The following is a 24,445-nucleotide window of genomic DNA, read 5'->3' on the forward strand; positions in this document are numbered from 1 at the left end:
TATATAATTTTTTTACCCAAAAATAGAGCTTTCATTTGGCGATATTTGATCACAACTGGGTTTTTTATTATATAAACGTAAATAAAAAAAAATGTTTTACTTTCCGCTATAAAACATCAAATAAATAAAAAAAAAATCTATTTTCTTCATGAATTTAAGTGTTTTCTGCTACATGCCTTTGGAAAAAAATCCCAATAAGTGTATATTGATTGCGTAAAAGCTATGACGTCTATAAACGATTATATATATATATATGATAAGGATTGATCTCTACCACAACTCTAGAGCATAACTATTCTGCCGTTGATCCAAATTATGAAAACATGCAGAGAGCGAGGAACAGACTGCTTGCTTCCTGTGTCCAGCTGCAAAGAGGAGGAGCCTTTATTGCTACTATAGCTTTATAGACAAAATTACATCATTCATATGAACACATTTGATTGGCTTAGTCCATATAAGGGTCTCTTCCTGTGAGTCTATTCTTGGCACGGAGTCCTCGTGGCACACTCATTTCACAAACATTCGCCATCTTCCTTCCTTCGATGGAGGGGCTTTGGAGTGAAGAGTACAAGGGAGGGGTTTGAAGACATCTGTTTTCATTCTTACTTTTGAGCCGAGATTTAACTCTATAATCTGTAACTTCATTTAAGGATATTAACACTGCAATACCTGCACACATATATATGTATGTGTAGCGCTACCTCCTCAGGGGCCGCTGGTTAGATTTGGGATCGGCTTAATTATGTTACCTCAGTTTGCAGCATACAAGCTGTTAGTGTCCGGTCACCCAGATCCCCAATGGTTCGTCTAAGCCCTATTGGATCACCTGCCTCCGGGTTCACCTCAGATCGACTTCCCACCGAACAGCACAACTCGCTTGGGATCTTCTTAATAGAGATGGGGGACCCAGTAAGTCACTGGGGCCCCTTAGCAGCATCAGTTGCTCCGGGCCATGAGGGCCCAAAGTCAGGAACTCCGCGTAGCATGTGCACCCCGGCCTGGTAGGCCATATCGCCGGGGCCCGTGATGTGCGCACACCCTAAAGGAGGGTGCCGCACCTGGAACCAGGAACCCGCGAAGAACCCCGAAAAATGCCGTCTGCCACAGAAATACCCTCCCCCAACATGCCCCGCGAGAGAAACACTGCTCTAATTGGCTGCTGGAGAAAGGGCGCCTCTGCCTGGACCCCTCTGGCGCCACCTGCCATCCAGAGATGGAACTACATCTCTGGAGCACAGGACGACCCACAGGATAGTTCAGGGCGAATTTAAACAAATCAACATGGATGAGAGCAAATAACTCTCTCATCCCACTAAATTTGACATAGCACCTGTACTGAAAAGTACACAGGCGCTACACACACACACATATATATATATATATATATATATATATATATATATATATAGATATCAAGAAATAAAACAATATAAGGAAAGAAAAGCAACATTTGAATGGTTTAGGAGAAAAGTAACAAACACAAAAATATTCATTTTATTTACCCCCCTTAAAATGACTATTTTATCAGTACTGTCCCTATGCTCTCTTTGTCCCTGGTTTGGCCTCCCTACTGTCAACTCTTTTATGTTTCGAAAAAGAAAGAAAGTTTACCGCTCAGAGGTCCCAGAGAACTGCAAAGTGGAGTCCAAACACTTGGGTGCAGGCACATAGTATGCAAAAATGTATAAGAAAGAACCGGGACGGCCGCACTCCAAAAATAAAAATTGTTCCTTTTAATAAAAACTGGTCACAACATGGATGTCACAGCAAAAAATCAGGAAAAAGGGCTAACGCGTTTCACACTCTCATACAGTTTCTTATACATTTTTGCATCTTTTATGTTTCGCATATCGTCCAGACAGGGCTTATCCGTAGTCCTTCTTCAACGAAACTTCAGGAAGCGGTCAAACACTATTCTTTCCCTCACTTGAGAATGTGGTATGTGTTTTTCTTAACAGGTAAGGACGGTAATGGAGGATATGGTCAATACAACAAAACATTATCGTAACCTATATAAGCAGAAACAAAATTGCTATACCTGAGTACAGATGCGTTATCACCCAAAATACTGTCCCCAGGTAATATTCTAAATACACCCCCCTTGTTAGCTAAAATCATGTCTAGGGCCATACGATTTTACAAAGTCATTTGTGAAGTGGCCTCTAGTTGTTCAGCTACACCTTGATGTGCATCCCTGTTTATAGTTAACGAACCTCTGTTGGTTATAGTAAATATAATTAATCCAATCTACATTCTTATTTGAACCCTCTTTACTAAATTCAATTTTGTAAAGCAACAATCTTACCAGATTACTGTATTTCTCTTCTTACAATACTTTCAATTATAACCATTTTAATTGTGCAGAAGAACATTAATTTATATTGGGCTTTCCTAAATATTTTATTTCTGAAAAAAACTACATTATATTGATTTACACTATTTTTCAGAACCAATCATACAGTATGATCGACTGAACCACATATGCTCTTGTCACACTATGACTGTTTAAACAAACACATGACAGTCTTAGTCCATCCTTCAGTGTAGACAAACATACAGGAAGTTCCACCGTGCTAATACATGGATCCATTTATAAAAGTCTGATAGTGTAAACCCAGTAGTGTAAATAGCAGTAGTACAGTATCCACTTGACCTCTGGAAGATTTACCCCCTTCATGACCAGGCCATTTTTTGCGATACAGCACTGCGCTATTTTAACTGACAATTGCGTGGTCATGCAATGCTGTACCCAAATTAAATGTATGTAATTTCTTTCCCACAAATAGAGCTTTATTTTGGTGGTATTTGATCACCACTGCATTTTTTTTGGCTTACCTGTTTGCTGCTGGGTTTGATGTGTGATCCCAGGCTCTGCATAGCTGATGCAAGTGAGCCCAGGATCTAAAGAGGGTGACCAACACCTGCGCCGCAGAGTAACAAGTGTGCAGGCGCAGAAGCGGCAGCCATTTGGACCAACAGGCCAAAGAACGCATTTGTATATTGCAGGAACTGGCCCATCTGGGTTGGTGTCATTTGAACAGTTTGCCTTCCCCATGTTGAAGGCATGCAGACTGGTATGGTTCAGGAAGAGAGGGCAGCTTGCTCGTCCCCTCCCTTTCCTGACCTGTCTGGCTGCATGCTCGGATAAGGTTCTGGTATGGATTTTGAGGTTGACCCAATGCCATTTTTTTTTTAATTGGTGTAGGGGGGTCCCCTCCGAATCCATACTAGACCCGGAGGGCCTGGTATGGACCTGGACGGGGAATCCAGGCTGTTTTTTTCACCATTTTTTTTCTTTTTTACATTCAACTATCAGTGGGGAACTCCGCTGACAGTTGATGACTCATTGGTTGTTACGGATGTGGCAGCTGGTTCTACGCAGAGGGTAACCTTTTTCTTAACCAAGCTAAAAGGAGCATCCTTTATCCTACTAGCGCATCCTTCATCCTACTGACCCTCATCTATTGCCCTTAGAAACTTCCTATTGCCCCACCAGAGGATTATGTTCCACCTTTATATCAGGAAATTTAAGTACAATATGCAAACTAATTTCACCAAAGCCTACCTGGAGTTGCTTGAATCCATCAGGCCTCTTTTGCAATTTTTTTTTGGCACAGCTCACAAATTTGTCCATTTTGGACCCAGGTTCGTAAAATCTGTTCACTCTATATGTAATGCCTCATACACACGATCGGAATTTCCGATGGAAAAAGTCAGACTGACTTTTTCCATCGAAAATTCCGACCGTGTGAATGCCCATCTGAGTTTTTCCATCGTATATTCCGAGGAATTCCATCTGAGTTTAGATAGAGAACATGTTCTCTTTTACTCCGATGGAATTGCATGGGAATTCCGATGTGAGTTTGGTCGGACAAAGGTCTGATCATGTGCAGGGCTGTGGAGTCGATAGATAAATGTTCCGACTCCGACTCCTCAGTTTTTTGTACTTCCGACCCCTCTGTATTAATATGCAAATGTATTTTATACATTCCTTGAAGGAAAGAAAGGCAACATACTGTACATGTCATTACCACAGGAGTTTTTATAGCCTTAGCTGAATGACAGCAGTTTTTCCAATGGTTTACAGCTTCAGTCTTGAACTATTGACCCTCCATTCCCTTCACTTATACAAGTGTCTCTAGTCCTGCAAAAAACATATTTACTTAATCCCTTATCAGTGAGAGGCTAGGTTACCCATGGGCGCTGCGTTCCCTGTAACAGCAGAACACAACACTATGGAAAGTATAAGTATTGCCGCTCCTAATTGTGCAGTGCGTGCCATATAATGAAGCACATGAAAAGCATGCTTCTTCACGGTCACTTAACGTGTTCGTTTTGCGGTTACGTGAGGCACTGCATGCATTGGTCTTTATTCTTACAGTAGAGAAGTCATTAATTATAACTTTTTGTGAATTGGGACATTTAAACTTGCTTTTTTAATTCCAATCTAAATTTAGTCGGAGTCGGTGCATTGTTTGCCGACTCCGACTACAGGTACCCAAAATCTCCTCCGACTCAACAGCACTGATCATGTGTACGAGGCATTAGGTACAATAAAAATATGCAAAAAAAAAAAAAATGCAAGCAAGAGGGTGCATTCCCACTACTCAAAGAGTGAATGGAGCCTTCCATAAAGCTGTGTTTCTTCTCCATTACATCTTTCATTTCGTAAATATTATTTATCAATTTGAACCAAAGTTGTTTGGTTGTGATGCCGGCATGTCTCCATAACAGTGGGATGCTTGTTCTCCCCACATTGAGAAGGTGGGTGTTGAACCACTTGCCAACCGCCCACCATCAAATGACAGAGGGACGGTGCGGCTCTCGTTCTGGATGGATGTCATATGACGGCGCCCCAGAATGGCTGCTGGTGTGGTGATCGTGGCGTCGCCGTGTTGCTAGGACAAAGCTAGACCCCGATGTCTGTAAAGAGCCATGGCTCTTTAACCTTGTGATCGGCTGTGTCCAATCACAGACGTATTTACACCCACTGACGCGGCTCTTTGACCATGTGATTGGCTGTGTCAAATCATAGCCGGTAATATGTAAATGCAGAAGTGCCATAAACTGTCTCTCCTCGCTTCACACTGACAGAGTGTGTGGCGAGGAGAGCCGATCTGCGGCATCTCCTCGCAGGGGAGAACAAGGAAAGTAATTGGGGCACTTAGTGATCATCAGTACCCTAATTACAGTAAAGCTGCAGTAGTGCCACCAATCAGTGCTCATTACTGGTGCAAGTCAGTTGTGCCTTTTAGTGCTCACCAGTGCCTGCTCATCAATTCCCATCAGTGCTGCCTATCAGTGCCCCTAGTGCAGCCTATCAGTGCTCATCTGTGCGGCATAATAGTGCCTCCTCATCAGAGCACATCAGTGAAGGAGAAAAATTACCTATTTACAAAATTTACTGTCAAAAACTAAGAAAAACTTGTTTTTTGTTCAAAATTTTCGGTCTTTTTTCTTTAGTAAAAAAAATAAAAACCCAGCAGTGATTAAATACCATCTAAAGAAAGCTATATTTGTGTGAAGAAAATGATTAAAAATGTATTTGGGTACAGTGTTGCATTACCGCACAATTGTCATTCAAAGTGCAGCAGGGGGTAAAAGTGCCCTGTATTGAGGTCGTTAAGGAGGGGTGGTTGGGGTGGTAAAAACACAGCTCAGCTGTCTGTTTTTTATTTATTTTTTACTTCCTCCTAACCCCAAGTCAGGTGTAAATGAACCCTCATGTACACTGCTGGTAAACGGACGTTTAGGAGCAGTTGGGCATTTTCAACTGCCCCTGAACTCTCCTCTATGTCATCTTATCAGTACATGTACACAGGGTCATTTATAGTCGTTTCTAGGCAGTTGAGTTTAGAGGCTTTTTTTTTAAAGCACCAAACGCATCTTAACGCGGTAACCCGCGTTTCGTTTACAGGTGTTTTTATTTTTTGGCTATTTGTGATATATATATATTTATATACATACATACATATACAGTGGGGATCGAAAATTTGGGCACCCCAGGTAAAAATTTGTATTGATGTGCATAACGAAGCCAAGGAAAGATGGAAAAATCTCCAAAAGGCATCAAATTACAGATTATACATTCTTATAATATGTCAAAAAAAGTTAGATTTTATTTCAATCATTTACACTTTCAGAATTACAGAAAACAAAAAAATAGCACCTGCAAAAGTTTGGGCACCCTGCAGAATTTATAGCATGCACTCCCCCCTTTGCAAAGCTGAGACCTGCCAGTGTCATGGATTCTTCTCAATCATCGTCTGGGAAGACCAGGTGATGTCAATCTCAAAGGTTTTAAATGCCCAGACTCATCTGACCTTGCCCCAACAATCAGCACCATGGGTTCTTCTAAGCAGTTGTCTAGAAAACTGAAACTGAAAATAGATGACGCTCACAAAGCTGGAGAAGGCTATAAGAAGATAGCAAAGCATTTTTCAGACGTCAATATCCTCTGTTCGGAATGTAATTAAGAAATGGCAGTCATCAGGAACAGTGGAAGTTAAAGCAAGATCTGAAAGACCAAGAAAAATATCAGACAGAACAGCTCGCAGGATTGTGAGAAAAGCAATTCAACACCCACGTTTGACTGCACGATCCCTCCAGAAAGATCTGGCAGACACTGGAGTTGTGGTACACTATTCCACTATAAAGAGATACTTGTACAAATATGGTCTTCATGGAAGAGTCATCAGAAGAAACCCTCTTCTACGTCCTCACCACAAAAATCAGCGTTTGAACTTTGCAAATGAACATATAGACAAGCCTGATGCATTTTGGAAACAAGTTCTGTGGACCGATGAGGTTAAAATAGAACTTTTTGGCCGGAATGAGCAAAGGTACGTTTGGAGAAGAAAGGGCACAGAATTTAATGAAAAGAACCTCTGTCCAACTGTTAAGCATGGGGGTGGATCAATCATGCTTTGGGGTTGTATTGCAGCCAGTGGCACAGGGAACATTTCACGAGTTGAAGGAAAAATGGATGCAATAAAATGTCAGCAAATTTTGGATGGTAACTTGATGCCATCTGTGAAAAAGCTGAAGTTAAAGAGAGGATGGCTTCTACAAATGGATAATGATCCTAAACACACCTCAAAATCCACGGGGGATTACATCAAGAGGCGTAAACTGAAGGTTTTGCCATGGCCTTCACAATCTCCTGACCTCAACATGATTGAAAATCTATGGCAAGATATTAACTCTGCAGGGTGCTCAAACTTTTGCAGGCGCCTTTTTTTGTTTTCTGTAATTTTGAAAGTGTAAATGATGGAAATAAAATCTAACTTTTTTGACATATTATAAGAAAGTCTAATCTGTAATTTGATGCCTCTTGGAGATTTTTCCATCTTTCCTTGGCTTCGTTATGCACATTAATACAAATTTTTACCTGGGGTTCCCAAACTTTCGATCCCCACTGTATATTATATATATATATATATATATATATATATATTTTTAGAAATGCTTTTCAATGCAAATGCGTCAAAACGCCACTAAACGAACAATCTGTCAAGTTAAATCATTCAGGAGAGGTTGTAAAATGTCCTGTATACATCAAGCCTTAAGCCTCTTACACACGATCGGATTTCCATCGGACAAATCCGTGGAGTTTTGTGAGGAGGGCGTTGGCCGTGAACTTGTTCTGCATACAGACAGCAGAACATTTTCAGTCAACATACACGAAACTACATTGTTTTTCAGCTCTTTAGTGCCACCCTTTGGGCAACTTCTGCTTAGGTTGTGCTATGGTTAGCATTGGTTCAGAGCATGCGTGTTTGTACTTTGGATTTTAGTCCCATGGATTTGTGTACACACGATCGGATACTCCGACGGAACACATTTGTTGTTGGACAATTTGAGAGCATGGCCATCCAACATTTGTTGTCGGAAATTCCGACAACAATTGTTCGATGGAGCATACAAACGGTTGGATTATCCGACAAAACACGTTCATTACACAATTTTTGGACAATCCAACAACAATTGTCCGATGGAGCATACAGTGATCGTGTGTACAAGGCTTTAGCTTTACCAAAACCATGTAACACGAAGGCCTACCTGTACAGCCAAATGAGTTTGAATGCAGGCAGGCCTATACATTGCAAAGCTGTTGATAGATCTATTGATGTGCGGACTGGTGTCTGTTGTGTTCTGGCAGTGGGACAATACAACACAAGGCACGGTTACGTTTTGGTGAACTTTATTGAAATGTCAGTTACAATAAAGTTTTGTGAGCTTTATCGAAATGTCAGTTACAATAACGTTTTGTGAGCTTTATCGAAATGTCAGTTCAATAAAGTTTTGTGAGCTTTATCGAAATGTCAGTTAAAATAACGTTTTGTGAGCTTTATCGAAATGTCAGTTACAATAAAGTTTTGTGAGCTTTATCGAAATGTCAGTTACAATAAAGTTTTGTGAGCTTTATCGAAATGTCAGTTACATTTTATGAATTGCTCTGCACTGTAGCTGAGCTGTGGTGTGAAAAAGCACAGTTGTTATCCCTCAGGTGACCTCCGATGTGATGTTATTTTCCACAACGCACTGTGCCAGGGTTGCCAACCTCCAGTAGCATTTTTTACTGACAGAACTTAGAAAATGTACTGTCAGAGCGCAATTTTTCTGACAACCTGAAAAACGACAGAACTCTTATTACAAAACAAAGACAATCGATATTTAAAGCGGTGGTTCACCCTTAGAGGGCACTTTTTCCCCTTAGATTTCTGCTCGTTTTTACTAGGGGAATCGGCTATTTGTTTTAAAATATGAGCATTACTTACCCGTTTACGAGATGCATCCTCTTCGTCGCTTCCGGGTATGGGCTGCGGGACTGGGCGTTCCTTCTTGATTGACAGTCTTCCGAGAGGCTTCCGACCGGTCGCATCCATCGCGTCACGATTTTCCGAAAGAAGCCGAACGTCGGTGCGCAGGCGCAGTATAGAGCCGCACCGACGTTCGGCTTCTTTCGGCTACGAGTGACGCGATGGATGCGACCGTCGGAAGCCTCTCGGAAGACTGTCAATCAAGAAGGAACGCCCGCTCCCGAAGACCCATACCCGGAAGCGACGGAAGAAGATGCATCTCGAAAACGGGTAAGTACTGCTCATATTTTAATACAAATAGCCGATTCCCCTAGACAAAACGAGCAGGAATCTAAGGGGAAAAGGGGAAACATTTTATAAATGGGTGAACTCCCGCTTTAAACAACAATATGGAAATGCTGACAATACACATAGCAAGTGATTTGCCCGCGAATTATCAGCTGCTGACAGTCGTAAAAGTCAGTGATTTTTACAAACTGTCTGTAATTATACTGACAGTTGGCAACCCTGCACTGCGGCCCACCCGAAGGCGGTGTTGTTTTCCAATGGCTTTCTATGCCACCTTGCGGTGATGGGTGAAGAATGCCAGTCCATCACACACAGTGTCTGAGGTGGGAGTGAGAATAAAAGAAATGTCCTGTGATTGTGGAACATGTGACGTTTTTAGTGTAAAGCTTCAACCGAACAGTTTGATTTGCATTGTGGAGGCGGATCTAATTCTAAAGCAATCCATGTGATATTATAAATAAATGCCTATAGAATACTATTGCCATGACCACATGGAAAGAATATAAATCAGCCTGAGTGCAGTAACCCATAGCAACCAATTAAAATCCACGTGGCGTCGGTGTGCCATGAACAGAGGCTCCTGATACGTTGCTATGGGTTACAGCACGCATGGATGAGGCCTCAGGCAGGGAACAGAGCCACCAATCGGAGAGGGCCGTGCTGTCAGCACACAATAGGGGAAGATCCGGATCAGCTTTCCTCTCCCGCCAGCGGCAACACCGACACAACAACACAGCCCGCCACCTCCATCTCTTCCCGCCTACCGGACCTCCTCCAGCTGCTCGCTACCGGAAGTGCCCGGCAGGCCTGGCTCAGCGCGATCACCGGCGAGCTGTCTAAGAGGACGAGGACTACCGGAGATCACATGGGTACCGAGCTTTTATCACCCTCGTGGCGGGCCTGTTCCTCTCCGGTGGTCGCCATGATAAGTTGTGTAATTGTGTGTTATTGTTGTGTCTCCTCAGTGCCATGCCGCTTCTACACCGGAAACCGTTCACCCGGACCCCGCTACCGGCCGACCTGGACCCGACCGAGAGACTCTTCTACTGCCGGGTCACCAACGAGGTGTTCAGGGACTACGAGTGAGTGAGAGGCCGGCTCCGGGCTTTGTTGTCCGGCCATTGTACTCCACAACTTCCCCCGGCACATGTCACTGTGTGAGGGGACCGACCTGTCTGTCTACTCCCCTTTAGTATAAAGTCTGTGCACCCCCATATAATGTACAGTCTGTATACTCTCCCCCCCCCCCCCCCTATAATATACAGTCTGTATACTCTCCTCCCCCCCATATAATATACAGTCTGTTTACTTCCCCCCCAAATAATATACAGTCTGTACTCCCCCCCCCCCCATATAATATACAGTCTGTGTACTCCCCCCCCCCCCCCCCATATAATATACAGTCTGTGTACTCTCCCCCCCCCCATATAATATACAGTCTGTCTCCCCCCCCCCCCCCCATATAATATACAGTCTGTCTACCCCCCCCCCCATATAATATACAGTCTGTCTACTCCCCCCCCCCAATATAGTATACAGTCTGTCTACTCCCCCCCATATAATATACAGTCTGTCTACTCCCCCCCCCCCCCATATAGTATACAGTCTGTCTACTCCCCCCATATAATATACAGTCTGTCTACTCCCCCCCCCATATAATATACAGTCTGTCTACTCCCCCCCCCATATAATATACAGTCTGTCTACTCCCCCCCCCCATATAATATACAGTCTGTCTACTCCCCCCCCCCCATATAATATACAGTCTGTCTACTCCCCCCCCCCTATATAATATACAGTCTGTCTACTCCCCCCCCCATATAATATACAGTCTGTCTACTCCCCCCCCCCCCCCATATAATATACAGTCTGTCTACTCCCCCCCCCCCATATAATATACAGTCTGTCTACCCCCCCCCCCCCATATAATATACAGTCTGTCTACTCCCCCCCCCATATAATATACAGTCTGTCTACTCCCCCCCCCCATATAATATACGGTCTGTATACTCCCCCCCCCCCCCCCCATATAATATACGGTCTGTGTCCCCGTCCCCCCATAGTATACAGTCTTCTTGTATGTAATATGCTAGAATAAGCTCAAGGTGGATCTGTCGTAAAAAAAAGAAAATGCTAGTTGACTGGCTGTTCTGATGACCAGGAGCAAGTATGGATGTCAGGACAGCCGGAGGTCGTCACCTGAGCGTTGCGATTGGTTCAGCGACTCGGGGTGGGGATACGAGGGGGGTGGAGATACGAGGGGGGCCAGTATGACATTTGCCATTTTCCAGAAAGTGAGAACAGCAGTGGCAAAGCCTTCCTGACAGGTTTATTAGGTCAGTGCTGTGGGACTTGATGGCAAGGTGGTTGTCACCGGCTGGAGATTGATGTCCACTAGAGTTTGACATGTCTTTGTTTTTCATTGGCTTCAGTCGTCTGATTTGCCATTTCTGTAAAGTTTGTCGTTGTGTGTCACCGTCATAAAACCTCGGCTCGGTACATTGCACCTTCCTGCACTCATTCACACATGTGGCTAAACATTTGTTTTTGTCATTTATAGATTTCGCTGCGACTTGTTTCTGTCGTGTTTTTTTTCTTTAATACTCAATCCGATAATAAATTGCTGGCTGTAACTTTTAGAGTTTGTGATAATCCTGTGTGATTTCATGCTGGCCATCTTCCTCCTCTTTGTTTTCAGCAGCTTTTGTGTGAGAGACACAATTCCATGACTGTTGTTCCCTTTGAGGACGGCAGACATGCAGAGAGCCTGGTGCAGCTGAGTTGTTGGTTGCAGTGAAATGCATCTGAAGACACAAAGCCTGTGTGTAATCTGAGAGCTTGGCGATATGTATTGTACTGGAAGTTATTGTTCTGCGAGCAATCTACCCACATGTGCTTTTCTAAGTAAAACTTTGTCATGGCCATATTTACATATTCTCACTTCTGATTTGCCACAATTTCACAATCCATGTCAGAATCATTTGGACTTTTTGGTAGAAAATGTTGAGCTTTGCAATATACCGTGTATGTATGTATGTATGTATGTGTATATATATATATATATATATATATATATATGTGTATGTGTATATATATATATATATATATATATATATGTGTATATATATATATATATATATATATATATGTGTATATATATATATGTGTATATATATATATATGTGTATATATATATATGTGTATATATATATATATGTGTATATATATATATGTGTATATATATATGTGTATATGTGTATATATATATATATATATGTGTATATGTATATATATATATGTGTATATATATATATGTGTATATATATATATATGTGTATATATATATATGTGTATATATATATATGTGTATATATATATATGTGTATATATATATATATATGTGTATATATATATATATATGTATATATATATATATATATATATATATATATATATATATATATATATATATATATATATATATATATATATATATATATATATATATATATATATATATATAATTTTTTTTGCATACCTTTTTATTCATGGTTGTGACTCGCTTAGTATTGTTAAATAATGTAGAGGTCCCAATTTAACAGAGAACTATAAGCCGTGTGTAGACAACTGGCTCTCTTGTAAATCTTCCAGGGTCAGACAAGGGTTCTTATGTTGTACTCCAGCCAAAACTTCCAAGTTTTAGGGGAAAAAGTTAGTAATTATATAAGTTGTTTTTATTGCTTATTCATTCTTATTGAGAGCTTTTTTTTTTCACTTCTTGTGTGGTCAATGGGGTGTGAAGAGTATAGAAACGATTATTTCTTTTACTTTTTATTTTCTTGGAGTGCCAACTTATTTCTGCTGTTTTGAGCCCAATTCACACAGGCTTCCTTTGTTTTTCAACCCCAATTCCAAAAGGTTGGGATGCTGTGTAAAATCTACATATAAACCTAATGCAATGATTTGTCATAACCCCATATTTTATTCAAAATGGAAAACTTATCAAATGTTTAAAGTGGATGTAAACCTGTATTATTATTTTTTTATGTCACAATGTACAGTATAAGATTTCCTATCATCTGTGCTCAGTCTTGCCACACAGTTAATCCAGCTCTGAGCAATCCTCTTTTTTTTGTTCAGTGAAATAAAACAGACTTGGGCCCCTTTCACACCTGCGGACCGTATGTCCCCTTTTTCATCCATCCGTATGCGGTTGAAAAGGGGACATACATTGGTCCCTATGAGATCGCGGGTGTCAGTGGAAGAACATCCGCTGACACCCGATCTCGCCCGCTTCCGCATTCCTTCGATTCAGGCCATGAATAAGCACTAAGTGTGAAACGCGTCGCTGTTTGATTTCTGCTGTGTATTTGCAGTGTTTGCTCATGTTCCTTCAATAAAGACAACTCAAGAGTTCTTTGGTGTGCGGCCGTCCATCCGTCCTTTGCTACTTTCCATTGCCTAGTGCATTGCCAGCACCCACATCCACCTGGACTTATCCACAATTGCACTTGGGATTTCCCTGAAGCGGTGAACCCCACCTTCCTCCGATTCTGCAGATGGAGGAAAACTCTATTTTTCCTTCCGTCTGCGGATCGGGTGAACACGGACATACAGTCCGTGTTCATCCGATTCCCCCAATCCCCCCCCCCATAGGGGAGAGCGGAGAAAAGACTGGGCGCCCTGTCATCCGCCGGCTCAGTGGGGATCAACAGAGCGATCGCCGCTGAGCAAGTGGAGGTTCACGAGGCGGATAATTACTGATCCGCCCCGTGTGAAAGGGCCCTTACAGAGAAAAACCTTAGTCCGTTCCGCCCCCTTGCTGTGAATGATAGATTATTTACATATCTCATGCACTAGCCTGGAGACGGGCATTATTTTTTAATTCCCACCCCCACTCCTTTTCTGGATTTTGACTGGATGTTAGTGATTATAGCAGAATTCAGTGTAATAAATACAAGGGAAAATGCATGTTGACAAGGGGAGTGTAGAGGTAGGCGGGGAGTCTACTGACATCACGACTCCACCCACCGAGCTCCAGACAACAGATCCACCCACAGAATCTGCAGTTTTTCCAGGTCTCCTAACAGACAGAGGGGAGACATTCGACAGGTAAGGATACTTCCAGGAGGCATCTATATCCTTATAGATCAGCACCATGGCAGTAGTTTAGAAAGGATGAGAGTGGGTTTACATCCACTTTAACCACTTAACCCCCGGACCATATTGCTGGTCAAAGACCAGAGCACTTTTTGCAATTCAGCACTGCGTCGATTTAACTGACAATTGCGCGGTCGTGCGACGTGGCTCCCAAACAAAATTGGCATCCTTTTTTTCCCACAAATAGAGCTTTCTTTTAGTGTTATTTGATCACCTCTGCGGTTTTTAGTTTTTGCGCTATAAACAAAAATAGAGCGACAATTATGATTTTTTTTTATATTTTTTGCTATAATAAATATCCCCCAAAAATATATATAAAAAAAAAAGCCAAGTTGCCAGGACCCTATTTCTAGTCGCCATGGTGACCGGGATTTGTCGAGCCCTGGTTAGTGTACAGCTTGTATAACAGTGTAAATTTGCTGTCCCCTCAAAATAACTCCACACACAGCCATTAATGCGTAAACCACTGGCAACAAAGTGAGTACACCCCTAAGTGAAAATGTCCAAATTGGGCACAAATCATCAATATTTTTTGTGTCCACCATTATTTTCCAGCACTGCCTTAACCCTCTTGGGCACGGCATGCTCAATAGGGTTTAGGTCTGGAGTCCACCTTTAGCAAGTCAGTGGTGGTCTTGGAGGTGTGTTTTGGGGTCGTTATGTTGGAATGCAGCCCAGTTTCTGAAGGGAGGGGCTCTGCTTCAGTATGTCACAGTACACATTGGCATTCATGGTTTCCTCAATGAACTGTAGCTCCACGATGATGGCCACACTCATGCAGCCCCAGACAATGACACTCCCACCACCATGCTTGACTGTAGGCAAGACACACTTGTCTTTGTACTCCTCACCTAATTGCCACCACACACACTTGACACCATCTAAACCAAATACGTTTATCTTGGTCTCATCAGACCACAGGACATGGTTCCAGTAATCCATGTCCTTAGTCTGCTTGTCTTCAGAAAACTGTTTGCGTGCTTTCTTGTGCGTCATCTTCCTTCTGGGATGCAGACCAATTTGATGCAGTGTGCAGCTTATGGTCTGAGCACCGACAAGCTAACCCTCCAACCTCTGCAGCAATGCTGGCAGCACTCCTATGTCTATTTCCCAAAGACAACCTCTGGATCAACTATGACAAGGCCTGTTCTGATTGGAACCTGTCCTGTTAACCGCTGTATGTTCTTGGCCACCGTGCTGCAGCTCCGTTTCAGGGTCTTGGCAATCTTCGTATAGCCTAGGTCATCTTTATGTAGAGCAAAATAATTTTTTTTAGATCCTCAGAGTTCTTTGCCATGAGGTGCCATGTTTAATTTCCAGTGAACCAGTGTGAGAGTGATAACACATTTAACACACCTACTCTCCAGTCACACCTGAGACCTTGTAACACGAACAAGTGGCATGGAATCGGCGAGGAAAATGGCTAATTGGGCCTAATTTGGAAATTTTCACTTAGGAGTGTACTCGCCTTTTTGTTGTCAGTGGTTTAGACATTAATGGCTGTCTGTTATTTTGAGGGGACAGCAAATTTACACTGTTATACAAGCTGTACACTCACTACTTTACATTGAAGCAACGTGTAATTTATTCAGTGTTGTCACATAAAAAGATATAATACAATTTGAGGGGTGTACTTAGTTTTGTGAGATGCTGTACATATATAAAATAAGGTAAAGTGAGTGCTTAAGAGGTGAAGCTGCTAGCAAAAGGATGACCAACCCCATGATCCAAATCGGTAGTATGAAAAAAGTGCAACGCTGCACGTTTTGTATACTACTGACATACAAAAGCTTATAATTTCATGTACAGTGCCTTGAAAAAGTATTCATACCTCCTTGAAATTTTCCACATTATCATGTTACAACCAAAAACGTAAATGTGTTTTATGTAATAGACCAACACAAAGTGGCACATAATTGTGAAGTGGAAGAAAATTTTTTTTCAAAATGTTTTACAAATATCTGAAACGTTTGGTGTGCATCTGTATTCAGCCCCCTTTTACTCTGATACCCTTCACTAAACTCTAGTGGAACCAATTGCCTTCAGAAGTCACCTAATTGGTAAATAGAGTCCACCTGTGTGCAATTTAATCTTGGTAAAAATGCAGCTGTTCTGTGAAGTCCTCAGAGGTTTGTTATAGAACCTTAGTGAACAAACAGCATCATGAAGGCCAAGGAACACACCAGACAGGTCAGGGATAAAGTTGTGGAGAAGTTTAAAGCAGGGTTCGGTTATAAAAAATAAAACAAATATCCCAAGCTTTGAACATCTCACAGATCACTGTTCAATCCATCATTTGAAAATGGAAAGCGTATGGCACAACTGCAAACCTACTAAGACATGGCTGACCACTGACAGTCTGGGCAAGGAGAGCATTAATCAGAGAAACAGCCAAGAGACCCATGGTAACTGAAGGAGCTGCAGAGATCCACAGCTCAGATGAGAGAATCTGTCCAGAGGACAACTATTAGTCATGCTCTCCACAAATCTGGCCTTTGTGGAAGAGTGACAAGAAGAAAGCCATTGTTGAAATCTATAAGAAGTCCCATTTGCAGTTTGCGAGAAGCCATGTGGGTGACGCAGCAAACCTGAGGAAGAAGGTGCTCTGGTCAGATGAGATCAAAATTTAACTTTTTGGCCTAAAGGCAAAATGCTATGTGTCATGGAAAACTAACACTGCACATCACCCTGAACACACCAGGTGGTAGCATCACGTAGGTACCAGGTGGTACCTGGTGGTAGCATCATGTAGTGGGGATGCAGCAGGGACAGGAAGCTGGTCAGAGCTGATGGGAAGATGATGGGAGCCAAATACAGGGCAATCTTAGAAGAAAACCTGTTAGTCTGCAAAAGATGTGAGACTGGGGCGAAGGTTCACCTTCCAGCAGGACAACGACTCTAAACATACAGCCAGAGCTACAATTGAATGGTTTCAATCAAGGGTCTCTAAACTGTGGCCCGGGGGCCAGATGTGGCCCTTTACTAGCCTTTATCCTGCCCTTGGGGCACTATTCCTCCCACTGACGCCAACAAGGGGGCACTATTTCTCCCACTGATACCAATGATGGGATACTATTCCTCCTAATAAGGGCACTACTCCTGAGACCAACCTTGAAGCCACATTTATTGTCAGAGATGCTGGGCCCGGGACATTTGTCTCCGCTGGCCACAATTTGGCCCTCCTAAAGTCTTAAGGGGGAAAAAAACTGGCCCTTTTTGTTTGGAGACCACTGGTTTAGATCAAAGCATATATAATAATGTGTGTTGGCATGGCCCAGTCAAAGTCCAATCCAATTGAGAATCTGTGGTACAACTTGAAAATTGCTGTTCAGACACTCTGATGGAGCTTAAATTATTTTGCAAAGAAGAATGGGCAAAAATGTCACAATCTAGATGTGTAAAGCTGGTAGAGACATCCCCAAAAATACTTGCAGCTGTAATTACTTTGAAAGGTGGTTCTACAAAGTATTGACTGGGGGGGGGGGCTGAATACAAATGCATGCCACACTTTTCAGATATTTATTTGTAAACCATTTTGATAACCATTTATAATTTTTCTTCCACTTTGCAATTATCTGCAAGTATGGTCTGTAGTATATGCTCTTGCATTAGCTTCAGTCACAGGGAAATTGGCTATTTAATCTGAAAGGTCTTGGTCTGCATTGGTAGACGAGGGCCTGAATCTAAATGTTTCACACTTTTGTGGAATTTTTTTATAACTTTGATAATATATGGCTTTGTATAAGGGTAGCTGAGAGTTGATTAATTGTTTCCACTGTGTTAAAGTGGGAGCAGATGTAGATGTTCACTGGAGCACTATAGCTTTTCCTCGCATAAAATAAAAGCAGTCCAACAAGCGTTCCTGGGGATCTGTGGTGGGCCAAGGGGGTTCGGCAGACAGACTTCCACTGTATGAGGTATCTGTATGGTGGTCACTGAGTAGATAAATATTTCACCCACCCAAAACATTTAAATATGAAGACATTGCCATAAAATATAAATGAAGTCTGTGGCTCACCGCCAGCACACCGCAGGAATGGAGAGCTGTGTTCTGTGTAGTCGCACAGGAGTGAAAGAAATTCTATGCACAATTTTATATTGTCCGATTCTATCTTTAGCTGAGATTAGTTGGAGAAAGGAACATTCCCATAGTTCCTTCCAGTCCTCCATCTAACCCAGGGAAGTCAAATGCCCATTTAGATCGAAGATTTTCAAGTCCTGAGTAGACATAGGGGAGCATAGCCTTATAGATATTTGAGAGGGGCTTACCTAGGGGGTCATCTCTCAGTACAGTCTCAAGGTGAAGTTTTGAATTGTGTATGAAATGCATGCCTGAGCTGCAAATATTTAAAAAATGATATGTTCGGAAGATCAAACTGTGTCTTCAGAGCATCAAATGTCCTCAATTCGCGTCCTGAACAGATCTGGTCCCGATTATGTAATGCCTTTTGCAGCCCAGATCTGGGGATCAGGTATTGAGGCAAATTCTGGCTGGATGGGTTGAACCATATTGTGGTATATGGAGAAACGTGCCTAGAACACAGATGGGTCGCCGCTCTGTCCGAGCCATCATGTATATTTCCCTGTTTCTCTTCCGTGCATGGAAGGACACAGCAGCAAATGACCTTAGGGTTATCTACCTTCCTTTCAGGAGATGACTAGGCCAAAAAGGGTTGTTTTACTGTCGATGTTTTATTTGAATGTGTCTGGACTGAGAACTGGTTTTGGATGTTATATAAAGGAAACCTGTTCTGAGAAAGTAGGAAGGTTGCCACTTTTTATCTCTTCTGGGGAAAGTTTTTTTTTTTTTTTTTTGTGTCTCAAAGTATAATAGGTTATTTTAACTCGCACCTTTTGAATAAGACGGGCAGGTGCTTAGCCTTTCTATATTCCAAGTGGTTAACATTATTCGCTGCCCCACTGGCAAAATCCAATCATGTTGCAGCCTTGGCTGAGTTTACTCGTCCAATGCAGTGTGTGGATTAAGCCATGTGTACAGATTATTGGTGTATCCTATCCTGTAATTCAGCTCTCACCCAGCTTTAATGCTTTCTATATTTCTAGACCTCGTATACAGAAATTTTTAAATATCCCCCCCCCCCCCCCTTCTCTTTTCAACACAGTGAGTTTTTTGAGCGCACAATCCTGTGCAACAGCCTTGTATGGAGCTGCTCCTTCACTGGAAAGTCTGGGCTTACCTTTCAAGAAGCACTTGAATCTGAGAAGAAAGTAAAGAAGAGTTTGCAGAATTTCCCCGAGTCCCTGGCGGTGCCAGTGCTCTATTTGTCTACACTTGCCAGCCATCAGAAATTATCAGACCTGTGCGATGATGTATACGAGTATGTGAAGGATCGCTTCTTTGTTGGGGAAACTGTTACTGTTGTGAGAAACAGCGGTGCAAGGTAATATCTATTGGTTTACGGTACAGACACTGGGGGACTTGTGAAAAATGACTTGATTTATAATATGATGATTGTTGATGGTACAATGACTGAAGTAGTTCTTGATGTTGTCTATTAGGGTTGTCCCGATACCACTTTTTTAAGACCGAGTACAAGTACCGATACTTTTTTTTCAAGTACTCGCCAATACCAATACTTTTTTTTAATCATGTGACGGCAGCACATGTCAGTATTTTTTTTTTTTTTTTTATCTTTAACAATTTGCTTTAATTTTTTACAATTTATTTTTTTACTATTTTATTTATAATGCTTTCTTTTTTTAAGGGGGGGTGGACTGTTTTTCTTTTATTTTTTTTTATTTTTTTTATTTTCTCCAATCATTTTTTTTTTCAGCCCTGTTGGGGGGCTTTGGTGAGATATCAGGGGTCTTAACAGACCTCTGACATCTCCCCTTTTAAGACAGAGAAAGGGACTAGGGACACATGTTCCCCAGTCCCTTTCTCAGCAGCATCAGCTGCGCTGAAAATGAATGGAGTGAAGACAGCGTCTTCTCTTCATTCATAAACTGAAACATTGTAATCACAGTTTACGATGTTTCAGTTATGTGAATGGACCGAGTCAGTAATCACTGACTCTGTCCATTTCGGAGCAGTAAGGAGCTGGATTTACCGGCTCATACCCCGCTCTCCATCCTGACAGTTCCAGGGGGTGAAGGAGGAGCACGGAAGGGGAGAGAAACACGGCGGGAATACACGGCAGGAATACACGGAGGAATACACTATATAGCGGTGATTGGTGCCTGTAACTTCCCCATGCACTGATCACCCCTGACAGTACAAGTATTGGGTGAAGCATCGGGAGCATTTGCCCGAGTACAAGTATTCAGACAAATGCTTAGTATCAGTCCCGATACTAGTATCGGTATCGGGACAACCCTATTGTCTATAGTTATATTTTACAGGCAGAATCTTCATGCTTTGGGAGTAGTCTTGCAATCTTTCAAGTAACATCTATTTAAGTTATAAATGGGTTGTACACTTCAATTGCAGTGTATGGTGACGTATTAAGAAACAAGAAAGATGGAGGTAAAGAGAATGTAATGTGTGTTTTAGCACAGCGGGCTGCAGTACGTGCACTTATCAGCTGTTTCAGCATTTATAATGTTAACTTTTACCTTTTTTGTAAGTATCAGAGTGACACTTTATTCATGTCTCTATTTGAGTGCACTATGGTAAACTCAATGCTACATGTCTGAATTTTAGTGCACTGCACTCCTGGCTGCATTGCAATGTAAACGGATGTTAACCTCAGCATGTTTTTTGATGTCTGTGTCCTAGTGGGTAGTTTTTCATTCACTGCCTGTCCCAAAGGAAGTCTCATTGCCACAATTGCAGAGACCCATACAATGTAGGTTTATTTTCAACAAGCTTCTGGCTGGCTATTAATACTGTTATCCTATGTGTCCATGCACACTATTTTATGCTAGAAGCATTTTTCAAGCTTCAGTGTGTAGGAGCAGAATTTTTTACTTATATTTTTTTTTGTCGTTTCTGGGATTGTTTTCTTGGCATAAATGCTCCTAAACGCTACTAAAATCCTCCTAGCGGCTTTTTTCCAAGCTTTTATTTTCCTAGTTTTTTATTTTTTTTTGCATGTACTGTAAAAATGCTAATAAAACGCTAACACTCCTAAAAGCTACTAAAAGACTACTACAAGCTGTCACAAAAGTCTAGTGTGTTTCTTTTCTTCTACCATTTTTTTGAGCTTATAAAAAAACACCAGTAAACATGGAGCCTTATACAGGGTTCGAGTTTTTCGAAAATCTTTTCAAAGAATTTTCGTTCTAATTTCGCGCCATTAGTGGGACACAACGGCCGATTTTCGTGCGGCTTTTGAATTTGAGTAATCGGACATGTTGTTGGAAATTTTTTGAAAAACAATTTCTAATCAATGATGGGAAAATCGTGTGAAAATATAATTGAAAAAGGAATTCAGTGCAAGAAAAGAAAATTCCCAGACACGAAAATTATTTTCTGTAGCAACATGAGGTGAAATTTGAAGGCTTGGTTGGCCGAATTTTGAAAATCAATGGTGGCACCATCGGATTACAAAACGCACACAACTTCTGATTTTAAAAATAATTTTTTTTTTAATTGTGTTTTCTTTTTTTTTTTTTTCTTAATTTTTTTTTAAAAAGTTGCAACCTTGTAGCTGTATTTTTAACTGGCCTGTAACAAATTTTACAATACCCAAGTCTACCTTTCCTTCCTACCATCCTCGCTCCCTAAACACTTAACCTAGCTCAGATGCCACCACTTCAGCACACTCTCTGGCTTCAGCACTATTCTTCTCACTTCCTCCTATCACAGGGGAAACTGAGGCATGTGGAGCCAAAGGCTGTTACTGACGTCAGCCAAACTCCTATGAGGAGGGAGTAGGGGCTTTTTAATGCCATCTGCTGTTATCATCCTAATGTAATTTTAGCAGCATGCACTATTCTCATCAATCACACTGCTATCTATCTTATTTTAAAACTAACCTTAGATTGCTATGCGACTTGGACAGCCGCACTCCAAAAAACGTTCTTTTAATTAAAATTGATCACAAAATGAACATGCCACAAAAAAAATTGGAACAAAAGCCAACGTTTCGCACTGTAGTTTCAGTGCTTAGTCATAGCTGGTACTATCTATGACTAAGCACTGAAGCTGCAGTGCGAAACGTTGGCTTTTGTTCCAATTTTTTTTGCTGTGGCATGTTCATTTTGTGATCAATTTTAATTAAAAGAACGTTTTTGGAGTGCGGCTGTCCAAGTTTCCTTAGTTTTTTGCATCACTATTGCATTGCCGGCACCCATGGTTTGGTTCCAGTGAGGAGGTTCTTTGAAGACTACTGAGCGGTTATTTTCTCTCTTTAGATTGCTATGTCTTGAGCATTTCCATCTTGCTAGTGGGCATGCGCAGCCCACTAGGATAGTCTTCCGGAATACGGTTCTGCTGAATACCCAGTTTGTACCGCCCGTACCCGCACATTGGCATTCTAACAAACTCGCAGGGCAGGAAACTTCTATGGTTGCCATCACAACTTTTTTGTATTATCGCCATAAAGAGAATAGCTGATGCCCACTGACTCCTGGGAATTCTGACAGACCTCTCCCTGGAGCCAGTGCGCAGCCGGATATTGCGCGCTTAGCCGCAGATGGCAGAGACAGGAAGTGGAGAATGCTTTCTAAATAAGGTTAAAAAATAGCTGTGAAAAAATGCCCATTAAAGAAAGTATGTCAGGGTCTGAAGCGGATGATGTGGAGTTCAGAAAGTGGGTGGAGCTTCGCTTTAACAGCACCTGCGGGGACTAGCAGAAAAAGGGGGGAAGCTGCATTTTTTTGAAACATAGTTGTATTGAGCAGTTAAGTATAACCTCCTTTTTCCCTTTTAACCAAAAAAAATAAAATAATTGTATTAAAGGCATTTTTTTTGTTATAAGTTTTTAAGGCAGTTTATGTATAATTGGCTTAGTAATTTTTTCTAAAATGTTTGCTCTTTTCTATGAAAAGAAGCCTTTGTCCTCAGCTTTGTCTGATTGACAGATGGAAGACCATGGAAGGCTCTGCAACTTGATTTGAAGTGCTTTTTGTTAGTTTGAATATATCCTTTTAAAGCAGTAGCAGCATGTACAAACTTGTATATCCTTTGTGTGATTATCAGTGGCTTTCTTTATATTTTGTATCAGGTTGGAGTGCACAGTTTTGGAGATTAAAGCTCCTCCACAGCAGAATGGCATGGTGAATGGTAATACCGTTGACAATGACACAATTGTCATCAGTGATAGTGATGATGACGAGCCTACTGTACCAGATAGCTGGTAAGCAGAACGTAATAATTAAATCTTTGTTTCTTGCATATTTGTTAAAACCCCAGCTTATTCTGCATCGTCTGTTATGTATAGATTTAATTGCACAGTTACATTAGTCCAGTATGGAAGTCTCCCTGTCTGTTAAATGTTCCTTTTTGTATCTTCCACTCCCTCCTGGCTTCTCAAAGAATCCCTCCAAGCTTGTCTGCCTATCCACCCACAAGTGTCCGTCTAGCACACAGTCTGCCAAATCCTCCGACAAGCCTTCCTCTGCGTCAAGGTGCGCCCTCACTTTCCCAATTGGGAGGCATTTTGTTAACCTTTGTGTATACTTGGACAGCTTGCTTATGACAATTGGGTGCAGAAGGGGGTATCCCAGGACTTCAAATTGGAATTTCATTCCCTTCCCCCTTCGTCACCTTTAACCTTTTGTGTCACCACTCAGATTAGCAGATCTCCATCAATCTCTGGTCATTTGGATCAAGGTATCATTCCCCTGGTTCTTGTGGTAGACGTTTTTACTATCTGCTCACTGTTCCCAAGCCCAAAGAAGACATTCAACCCATTCTGGATCTCAAAGTTCCTGAATGTTTAAAATCGGCTACAAAAATCGCACGGGAATCTAACAATCCTGTCATCGCTTTCCTTCGTCAGGGAGAACTTCTGGTTTGTGTGGACATTAAAGATGCTTGCCTACATGTCCTTATCTTTCCAGGATATAAATGATTCCTGAGCTTTGCTGTGGGTGTACGTTGACTTGGTAAAGCTTCTAGCAGACACTCAGTGGGCACTGCCAGATCTTCAAGATCTTTTGCACCAAGGACCAAGTTGCCATTGTGCTTCAATAACTGTTGAATCCCAGGTTCTAGGGGACAGTTTCTAGAAGTCCTTTTCCTATGATAATAAGAGTTAGACCTTGTA

The 24,445-nt window shown here is 41.7% G+C and overlaps 1 protein-coding gene across 1 annotated transcript in view; it reads left to right on the forward strand.

Moving 5' to 3' along the window:
• The first annotated feature begins 9,712 nt into the window (after positions 1-9,712).
• Positions 9,713-24,445, forward strand: part of BAZ1A (bromodomain adjacent to zinc finger domain 1A) — a 104,952-nt gene continuing 90,219 nt past the window's right edge. Inside the window, exons 1-4 of the mRNA XM_040332098.1 lie at positions 9,713-9,979; positions 10,076-10,192; positions 19,394-19,672; positions 23,402-23,533. Of these exons, the coding sequence (XP_040188032.1) occupies positions 10,080-10,192; positions 19,394-19,672; positions 23,402-23,533 (524 nt within the window). The 5' untranslated portion in view covers positions 9,713-9,979; positions 10,076-10,079. The remainder of the gene's footprint in view (positions 9,980-10,075; positions 10,193-19,393; positions 19,673-23,401; positions 23,534-24,445) is intronic.

This window comes from Rana temporaria, chromosome 13 (assembly GCF_905171775.1).
Source record: "Rana temporaria chromosome 13, aRanTem1.1, whole genome shotgun sequence".
Taxonomy (NCBI): Eukaryota; Metazoa; Chordata; class Amphibia; order Anura; family Ranidae; genus Rana; species Rana temporaria.